Source organism: Oryzias latipes, chromosome 8 (assembly GCF_002234675.1).
Source record: "Oryzias latipes chromosome 8, ASM223467v1".
Classification (NCBI taxonomy): domain Eukaryota; kingdom Metazoa; phylum Chordata; class Actinopteri; order Beloniformes; family Adrianichthyidae; genus Oryzias; species Oryzias latipes.
In genome coordinates, this window is record NC_019866.2 from 11,479,919 (window position 1) to 11,490,877 (window position 10,959).

The 10,959-nt window shown below is 38.9% G+C and overlaps 1 protein-coding gene across 2 annotated transcripts; it reads right to left on the minus strand.

Annotated features, from left to right (window-relative positions):
- Positions 1-3,113: 3,113 nt before the first annotated feature.
- On the minus strand, positions 3,114-10,632 carry ccp110 (centriolar coiled-coil protein 110). 2 transcript variants are annotated; one of them, XM_023957558.1, is made up of 14 exons: positions 10,424-10,632; positions 9,618-9,916; positions 9,059-9,181; positions 6,629-7,745; positions 6,371-6,510; positions 6,071-6,242; positions 5,882-5,982; positions 5,641-5,757; positions 5,417-5,518; positions 5,223-5,339; positions 5,047-5,120; positions 4,881-4,946; positions 4,507-4,560; positions 3,114-3,862 (listed from the first exon to the last, which is right to left on the minus strand). In XM_023957558.1, the coding sequence occupies exons 2-14, from the start codon at positions 9,777-9,779 to the stop codon at positions 3,787-3,789; spliced, it is 2,421 nt and encodes an 806-aa protein (XP_023813326.1). In that variant the 5' UTR covers positions 9,780-9,916; positions 10,424-10,632; the 3' UTR covers positions 3,114-3,786. The 2 variants fall into 2 exon arrangements, with proteins under 2 accessions (XP_023813326.1, XP_023813325.1); XM_023957557.1 differs by having other exon boundaries at positions 6,371-6,513; positions 10,424-10,631.
- Positions 10,633-10,959: the final 327 nt, after the last annotated feature.

Genomic DNA, 10,959 nt, shown 5'->3' on the forward strand with positions numbered 1-10,959 from the left:
ACATGACGTACCTACCTTTTATAGGGTTGAACAGAGAAAAAATAACAGTAGCTTTTTGTTGCCTGCAAAAATATGACACAAATCCAGGTTAATTCCAGACTGAAAACAGCAGCGAGCTTAAAAGCACATCAGAGAGGAAAGCATTTAATCTGAGAACACAGCATCACAAACTTTTCATTTTTGTTTAGTTTAGGATTAATTAACCCTTGTGCTATCCTAGACACTTTAACATTGGGAGTTGGGTCATCTAGACCCACTAGACAGTGCGCTGAACCATTTTTCTTCAATGATTTGTGATCTTCACTGGTGTCCATGGATTACTTTCCACCTTTATCCACCTTTGTCGTGGTAGGGAGAACACGTCAATGCAAGGGTGGGGTCATCTAAGATAGCACAAGGGTTAAAAAAATGAAACATTCATTCTGTTTGTTTGGCTTGCTAATAAACACATTGCCTCACTGCCAGAGTTGGCAAAGGTCATCTTGACCAGAAAATCTGTTGAACGTGTGATCCACCGTCTCCCAACAATAGAATTGTTAATTTTTTTTAAAGATTTTTAATGTGATGATATGATTTCAAAAATGTGTATATGTCACAAAATTGTCATACAAGCACAAGAATGGAAAAACAAAACATGCTTGCCTCAGTTTATCACACACGCTATTTGTGTTACCTGTTTCAGTAGAAAATGCAGCTTTGTGGCATTAGGTTCAACTGGACACATGAGATGAGGGAGATTAACTCTTTTTTTTAACTGCCCTTAAAATGACCCTTTTTGGCCAGAAGTTGACATTCATGCAACAAAAACCCACATCGCTGAAGAAAGAAAACTGCAGAGGCACTCCCAAAGTTAGACTCTTTTTAGCACATGGTTTTATTGATCTTTGTGTTTGGTGGAGGCCTTTACCATTTTGCGCCCCCATGTTGTGTTTTTCACTCGTTTATTTTTATATCAATGGGGTCACCATGACCACTAATCTGTTTTTCTACATTTTCCTGTTTGAGACAACAGAAAAATCCCCCGTTTCTTCACACATCTAAAAATACAGGCCAGGAAAATGAAGGGAAATGAGGTTAAAGTGAGGTAAACAGGTGGTAAATAAAAGATCCATTGAGTCGAGGGAGCCATGACACACCTGGGTGGCTTCAGCTGAGTCAGGTCCAGTCCAGGATCAAGCCTGTCTCCCTTGAGGGATTGGGTTCTGAAAGAACTTTTGTTGGGCTGATTTTGGGGCGGTGTGCTGTTCCAAAGTCACTGGCTACACCTGTTACCACTAAACAGGGTCATGGAAAGGTCTGTTTAGCTGGGCTTGGCACCTAAAGCAGGTGAAAAGGGGCCCAAATGGGACAAGTTGCACAAAGTTTACAGTTTGATGTTGTTAACAAACACATGTTCATTCCCATCAAAAATATCAATTCACTATAATTATTTCTAATTGTTTTTGTTTTATTTTTTCTACTGTCATCTTTCCTTAAAATAAATTAAGAAGGTTTTTCAAAATTAAAGCGTATATTTATTGTTGCATGCTTAAACACCGACTATGCTGCCCCCTTGTGTGACACTCTGAGGGTAGAATGTTTTTTTTAGATTTTTATGTGCACAAGTTGGTCAAATCAACTTCCTACTAATATATCCAGTTTATAAAATATTAATAATTAAAACAAACTATAATCTTTCCTTTAGGAAATCTATGTATAAAAAGTAAAGAACACAACAAACAATTAATGTTTTAATGCTTATAGCATGGGAACAAATAAATAATTTGTTCTGTTATAATGATGCTGTTATTGACACTAACTTCAGGATAAATACAAAAGCTATTCTACTGAATAATTACAGGAAAGAAGCAAACTCAGAATAAAAAAAAACGATTTGTTAAATAAGATTACTGAGGTGCAGAGATAGAGTGGAAGATCGCAAGTTCAGTTCCCGCCCATCCCATCAAATGTGTCAAAGTGTCCTTGGGTAAGACACTGAACCCCACATTGCTCCCGGTGGTTGTGGGTTGGCGCCAGTGTTCGGCAGCAGAGCTGCCATCAGTTTGTGAATGTGTATTTGGTAACACTGATGGCTAAAACTGTTTTACTGACAATTGCTGAGATTTTTGTCTACTTTTAAAACTTCAAAAAATACAACAGATTATGTTTTCCTGTTATCATTTCAGTTTGTAAAAATTTAATATTGTTTTTACATATTTTGATAATGAACTGAATGAATTTAAAGAAAACTTGTAAGAAAATAATGTTGAATTCAATTCGATTTATCTTTCAACTCAAAGTAGAAAAGGGGATGCAGAATTGACTATAATGAGCACTTCTTAACTATAAAGCATGAAGGCAGAACAATCATACTTTAAGGTTTTTTTCATGGCAACCGGTGACCCCAGTTTATTGAAGCAAACAATAAACTCTAAAAAATGATCCAAAACTAAAATGAACTTTCTTGTATACAATAACAGAAGGAGATGAGTAAAAACAGAAACCAAAATACAAGCTGTATTTCTTAAAAAAAATCTGTGATAAACATTTTTCCCTGGAGAACAATTTTCTTCTGGGTTTTTTAAGTTAATATAGCTCTCCCCCCCCCCCCCCCCCCCCCCCCCCTTTTTGAAGCTATTAACAGAGACCAAAAAATAAAATTATAAAATAAGAAAAATAGAAACAAATAGATACAATAAAAAAATAAATACCATAGCCAAATTTGACCCTGTGAATTCTCCAGTGTTAGGGTTGTGATGTAATCCTCTTACCTTTTAGTGTTGGACATTTACTAGTAATTGTTTGTCGCTGTAGTTACATCAAGACAGTCAGTTGTGTAAAACATTGCAGCTTCATCATCTGACAAGATTATTCAACTATACATTTGTAATATAAAACATGGATTTATGAAGTGTTCATTTTAGGCCTTATAAAACACAATAATATTAAATAAAAACAAATAAATATACCTAAAGACATCACAGAAATATTACAGGACACCAAATTCTATGACGGTGTGAGGACTACATGAAGGTCTGTAGTTAGTTACCACATATAAATTCAGTGACATGTGCTTTGACCAGGAATTTATACGACTTTTTGTCTGTAAGGCTTTCCTTTATTTTACTACAGTCTTTTTTTTTTTTTAACAAAACTGTTTGGCTGCTGTGCATCTCCATGTAAAGCTACATTACTGTAACAGCACCAAAAAAGTATAAACAAACTCATATGGATATAAATACATTTTTTTCTTTAAATAAAGTGTTAGGATTCATGAAAATTCAGCACCTTAAACTCAGAAAGCACATGATACTCAAAGCCCTTAAACAAAACCATATATTTATGACTTAAGGTATGTATTTATAATAATAAATATGTTCAGTTAAATGGCTTTGAATGTATAAGCACTTAATGTCTCCATGTTATTCACAAACTTGCATGCTTAGTGTACTAAAGCTTAATTAGAGGCACAGATCCATAATCTTTACATTTACCTGTGACCTTTCTTACGCTTTTTTTTTATACACACGACTAATTTCCTTCAACAGCAGTGTTCTCTTAAGCTTAAAGGGTGACACTTTGAGAAAACATAAAAACTACATTCGCAGGTGGCACAAGTCAAAAAGCAGCGTGACGTGTGACAGTGTTTATGAGTGATATAAAGTGTGGTAGTGATTATCACCATTTCAATTCAAACAATAGACACAAAACAGCGTTATTGTTCTTTTTCAGCAGTACTGGTGAGTTTCAGTGATGCGGGATATGTAATACATGAAAAAACATTCAAGTTCACAGGATTTTCTTGTGTTAACCCAGAGAATGCTGCTTCTTTAGGCTGTCTGAGCGCCTTACTCTCTCCTCTGGAGTCTTTCTGTACCAGCTCCTGAAAACAGAGACACTCAGTTCATTTAGGCTAAACATGCATTAAATATTTCATTTAACCTGGCATAAATACAGCTATTTTTCTGTGCGCATCTAACAAAAATTGTACCTTTGAATCCTAATTTTTTTTTAGCAACAGCTAAACTGTTTTTGCAAGTCAGAAAGCAGAGCTGATAACTGCATTAAGATTTTAAAGAACAAAACAAATGTAGATTTATATAAACAAGGAAAACATTCACAATTACGAATATTCGATCTTTTCTTAAATGACAATCAAACTGATTTGACAATCAAGCAAAACTGTTTTATTTTGTTCTAAAAATATATGTTTATTCTTTTCCATCAATAATATATATAATCCATCAATAAAATTAACTAAAAGAAAGTGCAATTTGATTCAGATTACTTATAATGTAAAACATAATGTAAAATAGTTTTCAAGAGAAAGTAGTGGAGAATGGCCAAAACTATTACTTTAATAGAAAAAAAAGAAGTTTAAATCAGCATAAAACCAAAGCTTGAGTTTAAAAACCATATTCACAGTTTTGAATTATTTATTTGGTTCCAATTACTCAAAAAAATGTATATCCTTACAAACAGTAAAATGCTTTGTAACAAAACCGTGATATAGAAATTTGAACTCACCCCTGACGGTTCAGTTGACCGGAGCAATTCTGGCCTTGACTTGTCTTCTGAACTCTGAAAGTGGTGGAAAACATAAATAAAAATGCTTTAAATGTTGGGATTCAAGACAACATATACTTGAAAATAAAAAGAACCTTAAATAATAGGGAATCCTTTTTTTTAGGGGGGGGGCTTTTCCTTACCGAGAAGGGTCTAAGGACAGGGATGCCCAGTTTAGCTTAGTCTGTATAGTTTTCAATTCTAGGACTTTATGTTCTTCATGATTTCATGTTTATTATACAATTACCGGTATGAGCCCATTGAGACAACTATTGTTGTAATATTGGGCTAAATAAATAAAAAAGAATTGAATTGAATAACATAAAATCTGGGACCTGTTGGCGGCGGGGCTTTTTTGCTTCGGCGGCACCTTCCTGGCCTGTGCTGGAGATTCACCGACTCTGAAGAAGCAAAAAGAATAAGAAAAATGCTAAATAAAGCCTCTGAAGGTTTTTTTAAATCAAAAACAAGAACATCTTTTGTAATTTCATCATATTTCACCTCTTTTTTCTGTCCAGAGATCTCTGTGTGGCAGCAGAAAGAGACAATCTCTCCTTGGTGCTCTTGGCTTTCTCCTGCAGAGAACAACATGTGGATTTCTTTTTTTATTTTAAGAGCCACAAAAGAGATGCCTTCCTCTCATTTGTCACTATTACGATCCAGTGTTTTCAGTTTACCAAGTCTCGCAGTTTCCTCTCTGCACGCAGCTGCCTCTCCTGCTGCAGGAGCGTTAAGCGATCCATCAATGACATTTCAAAAAAAATGTCATGGATGTCATACAGGGCTGCACGCAACTGAAATGACAGTAAAGTCATGTAAACACAGAGAAAGAGGGACCTCTGCTGTCTGCAGATGGTAACTACAGTCATACCTGGGCTCTGACTCGCTCCTGCAAAGAGACATCTTGTTCTGAGTAGGTGCTCTTCTTCTGCTCTGCTTCATTCTGAAATGAGCGGATAAACTCCTGTGTGTCCTGAAAACACATTAACAGTTTACATCTTTTGTTGCAGCTTAGATCAATTATTTATTGATAGAAAATTGCAGGCTTTTGTTGAACAACAATTTGGCATCCTGTTTTTAAGTGGACGAGCGTACCACGATAGTTTGGCGAAGATTTTTGACTTTTTCTGTCTTGAGCAGCCTGCGCACAAGAAAGCCGCGAATGATGGCGCAGATTCGGCAGAACGCTCTCTGCTGCTCTGCTGTCAAAACCTGCAAACCCCAGAGGGAGGGTGTTATTTGAGAAATAAAGGCAGTTCAGAAAAAGCACAGCTTCAAAACACAAGGCCTAAAAACCAAACGGAATGGCATCAAACACATACAGGATTGTACCCACCAGGCTCAACCTTGCTCTTGATTTGTTGGCGCCTCGAGTGGAACCCCACAGATAAACAGGAAGCTGGACAGAGGGAAAGGTTACACTAGGATTGTGAAAACCTGGAGAAGAAAAACATCACATACTTTCATTGTGGGAATGAATGCTACAGTAAAATTACTCTTTTGAATATGTAGTTTGAAGTGGTACCTAAACTGTGTCCAGGGGATAGCTCAGACGGTGTTCTAACTGGGCTTAGTCCAGGACAGGAGGGACTAATAGCAGGACAGCTGCTGTTCACACACCTACAGTTCCAACCACAGGGATCTTCACTTAATGGCTGCACAAAACCCTGTTTCTTTGGCCTTCTCTCCTCAAGCTCCTGCACACACACAAAATCACAAGGTAAAACAAAAATATTTTTATTTCACGTTTTAACGGAGAAATTGTACTATAAATATTCGAATACAGCTCATTACACAAAATATCGATTTAGGATTTTTGACATACTTTGTGATTGCATGAGCTGACCAAGTGGGGACACTGTTGCTCTTTCTCCTGCTCAGCAAGGAGCAGAGACATCTTCAAGCCATGCTCCTCATCCAGGCGCCTTTGTAAGTTTTCCAGAGCTTGTGCTCGCCACTGGGAGTCTTCTGTTGGTATAGCGTCGTTCACATTATTTTGTTTTTATCACTATAAAGTTTCTGTGATTAAATGGACAGAGTAATAAACAGACGAGTGAAAACAGGCTGTTCCAGATAGACTCACCTGCGTTGGCGGCTGAGTTTCTGAAGACAGTTGATGCTTTCATACCACTGTTTGGCTCCTGAGAGTGATCAGACTTAAGCCTAAATGAGACTGAATCAGGAGTTGTGTGTGGCCTTGGCAGAGATGAAAAGGTGCCGTCCCCTTCATAAGACTGCTCTGAAGTTGCTGCAGGGGTGTGTCGGGTTGGGGGAAGGCGCACAACCCCTGCCATGAAGCGAGGCACTCTTTCTTGACTGCGGTCCATATGCCCAGCAGCAGTCTGGTAAATGTTCATCTGACTGTCCAGCGTGTGGCAGCGGCGGCGAAAACCTGCAGTCAGATGATCATGGTGTAACACAGGGGTGGGCACTGTGGCGTTACCAGGCTGTCTGTTCTCCAGCTCTGGACTAGTATCACAGTGAGTGGATCGATGATTGACACCATCCTTCTTCATCGGGCAACACTGAACAGTGGATGGAAAAGCTGCTGATGAAGCTTCCTCTGACCTTCCTGGGCTTCGAGGAATAAGGTCAGTTGGGCTAATTGGGAAGGAAATATGGATGTTCCCCGTAGACAGAGGCCGTGGTTTGCGTCTGTTTGAAAAGGAGAGGACGCTGGGCTCCAGAGAGGGAGGAGAAGCATTGTGTTCGGATTTGCTTGGTGAGACTGACTTTTGAGAGCTGGGGTCATACAGAGCTTGATGGTGGATGGGAGGCAGGCCAATTGGGCTGTGGTGCAGACTGAATCCAAACTCAACTCCTGTGTCCTTCACAGGGCTCTTCTCTTCTTTCCGGGACGCGGCCTCTGTTGAAGGAGTCTTGCTGACTGTACGGTCAGCTTTGGATCCCTGCTGCTCCTTCTTCACATACTCCCTCGACCTCTTAAGAAGGCTGTCCAAGCTAATATCCTCATCGTCATCACCTTCATCATCGCTCTTTTCTGCTGTCACGTCTTCTTCTGTTCTGTAACCATTGAGGGTTGAGGTCTCAGAGCACAAAGTCGCTGGCTCCTTAACTTGAAGTCCACATCCTGGGTCTCTGAGGAGCCCGGGTGAGTCAGTAACCAGGGTGTACCCACCAGATTTTGGAGATTGAAACACTGGTGCCTTGTCATCCCATTTGCTTGAAACGTTCTGCACCTGAGGGAAATAATGCGTGGTGATCGGATTGTAAAGATAGGTTACAGTTTTGGTTTGAGAGCAAATTTTATTGTTTTTATGCTTTATTTTTCTAGGTCCTCGTCCATTTTGCTATAAAAACCAATTATTATTTTCTGCACCTAAACTTTGGCATTCATTTGCTTTACTGTCGTACAAAAGACAAAAGATACTAAAGTATTTTTACTCTAACTAATGCCAGTTAATCAGATCATCAGACTGTGTAAACCAGAACTTTGAAAGAACTTTGGACTTTTTTTCTGTATCATGCAATTAGTCAAATTAGAAAGTGACAAGTTTTGGAAAACTCACACAGCTTTAAACAAATACTGTGGTCAACTATCAGGAAATACAATCAACCAAGTGAACTGATGGTTCAAAACAAAAGAACTATCAAAAAACAACAGGGAATTCAATTTAGGGCAATATCTAAATGAGCATCCTGCTTAAAACATGTTTCTTGCAGATTTGACTTCTGGAAGCCTGCAAAAAAATTTACCAAAATTCACAGGAGATGCCAAAAACAGGAAGCAAAAAGTCCTGCTCAAGGATTTCCATTAAAGGAGAAGAAAAAGAGAAATCAAACTCACAAAATAAATAATATCTGCCTGTCAGAATCAAAAGGAAAACATATTCTACTATGTCCTACCACATTACAAAATCATAACAACGCTACGGAGTTTGACAAATAAAACTATTAGATGCACAGCAGAATAAATCCCTAATAAAATAAATACAGACTTAAAGATGAGATCACAATTGTCAGCACATCTAAAGTATAATTTTATCTTTAAATCAAAGAAATTAAAAGACTACATTAGATAGGAAAAAATCTACTTTCTTACGGTTTGGGAGTTTGGCTAAACAGAACAGGAATACTTCCAAAATAATAACACTAATTCTTATATTCCCTTCATAAATATTATATAAAATCTTTTTACCATCTTTGTTTAGTTTATGTTTTCCTGTGTCTCCAATTATGTAATCTAATAACCAAACTGGAATTTATTACTAAACAGTGGTAATATAAAAGCTACAATAGAGATTTGACAATTGGAAATTCTTAAAGAACTTTCACTTTGTAAGTAAAACAGAGAAGCTCCGACTGTCCTCAGTTAAAATTAGAATGATTCACAAAAGCTTGCAAAAGCTCCAAATGTCAGCAGAGGCAACAGGAAGGCTTTACTTCAGCTTTATTATGTTAAAAAGGGGGAAGCCTTACAACTTGTACAGGAAAATGTTTCTAACGTGTTGCACTTGTATGAAAATACAGAAATTCACACTGTGCTGCTGACCTGAGCTTGATCCAGAATGTTCTGAGCCGGCAGCTTGTTTCTCTGCTGGTTCTGTCTGTCTTGCTCCAGCTGGACCGCCTTCTGTTTGTAGCCGCACATCTCGGAGCGTTGCTGTGCGCTCAGCTGGAAAAAGCGCCACACGTTTTAACATCCCTTTCCTCTCTACCACAACAAAAATATACTTTAAGAGTTTCTGGAGAGCAGCAGCACAGATGAAATCCAATGACACACGGACTTCCAACCTTCTTGTATGTTTTTGTCGCTCTTTAAATTTAGTTAGGGACTTGAGTCATGTGACTTCTTGAGGACTCAATTTGTCAGCAGTCACAAGACAGATGAGTCCCTCAAAGAGGCCTGATTTTCCACATCATCAATTAGCTTTTCCCTGCTAACTGCTGATTTAAACAAACTGTTGTGCAGCAGAACTTCTCTTCACTTGACAAAAATTCCTAAGCATGGAGATTGGAATTAAGTGATGGACCAATCGTCAGTCATGGAAAGAAGGTGCACCCATGTTTTTAACTAAACTTAATAGAAAAATATCTTTTTTTTTCCTCACCAGAGGGGAAAGCACGGCTCTTCCATAAAAGCAGATGGCAGATTGAGCCTTTAGGGAGAAGAAAGGTTCACACTTCTTTCGAAGTTTCCGCTCTTCTTGCAGTAAGACCAAACTCCGCAGACAGAACTCCTCATAGCTCTCCATGTCTGTACGCCCACGCATCCGCACTCCGGACAGGAAACACACACCATGAAGCCCCCCCCACTAACAGCCTGATGAATCAAACGTGGAAGTAGATCACAGTTCCGTGGACATGTGAGGTTCAGTTGCCCAGAGGGGGGCAAACGTCTGAGATCATACTGAAAAAGAGGAAAGGGCAGGGGGGGACAGAACAGCCAGTGTGCCATCTTTATTTTTTTATCACATTCATCAAATTCCTGTCATTCTTTCAGAACTAGCTGGTGACTCTTTCCTGTTTCAGTCTCACAAATACATACCACCACAACGGAGGCACTGATCAATACAGTTTCTATTCCTGTAGCCATCTGTCTGAGTCTGTCAGCATGCAGGGCACAGGAAACGTAAGCAGGCGTTAACCTGTGCGCCTTATCATGAATGAAACAATGGAAAAATATTGGTACCATCTGCTACATCCATCTATGTATCCATGATCCATCCATCCATCAGTCAGGAAGAAGTAGAGGACATGCATTGGAACTGATATGCCTGATCCACGCGTGATCACGCAGGAGCGGAGAATTTGACTTAGATCCCTCCCTGTTTCCTATCACTATCGACGCCTTTATGGATGTAATTCGACATTAGTCGCATTAGTATTAGTGGGAGGATAACATCGATTTCCATACCTTCACAACGGAAAGAAGACAGAAGAAAGCAACGTGTTTCCTTCAGTCCCGACGGTTTCTGTTAGACGCAGATTGCTGCCGCTGAGGCGCACGAAGCTTCAGTAGCAGGGACTCATTTTGCTTAGTCTTTCTCAACCCCTGTTCGACCACCGTCATCGTGCTTGTCTCCAACTCTTCCGGCCTCCAACAGCGCCTCCTAGAAACAGCAACACGCTGGAAGGACGCGTTCCAATATGCTGAGCGCAACCTTTCCCTGCGGGTTCCAAACACCCTTAACCTCGTGCAGCTACCTGCTTGTGTTTGTTTTGCCAGGCAATTCAACATGCCTTTTTAAAGGCCAAAATCTATTAATTAATTAGCTAAATCATTAATCTGGGATAAATTTTGTCTCAGGATTTATGGAGAGTTTTTAATATTTTAAAATGTGTCTTGGTAATTGAGGCCATTATAGTGTGTTTGAAATGATCTATTTTTTAAGCATTTTTAACTCCATCTAACATAAAAGACTGATTCCTATAAATACAGACTCTCTGAAC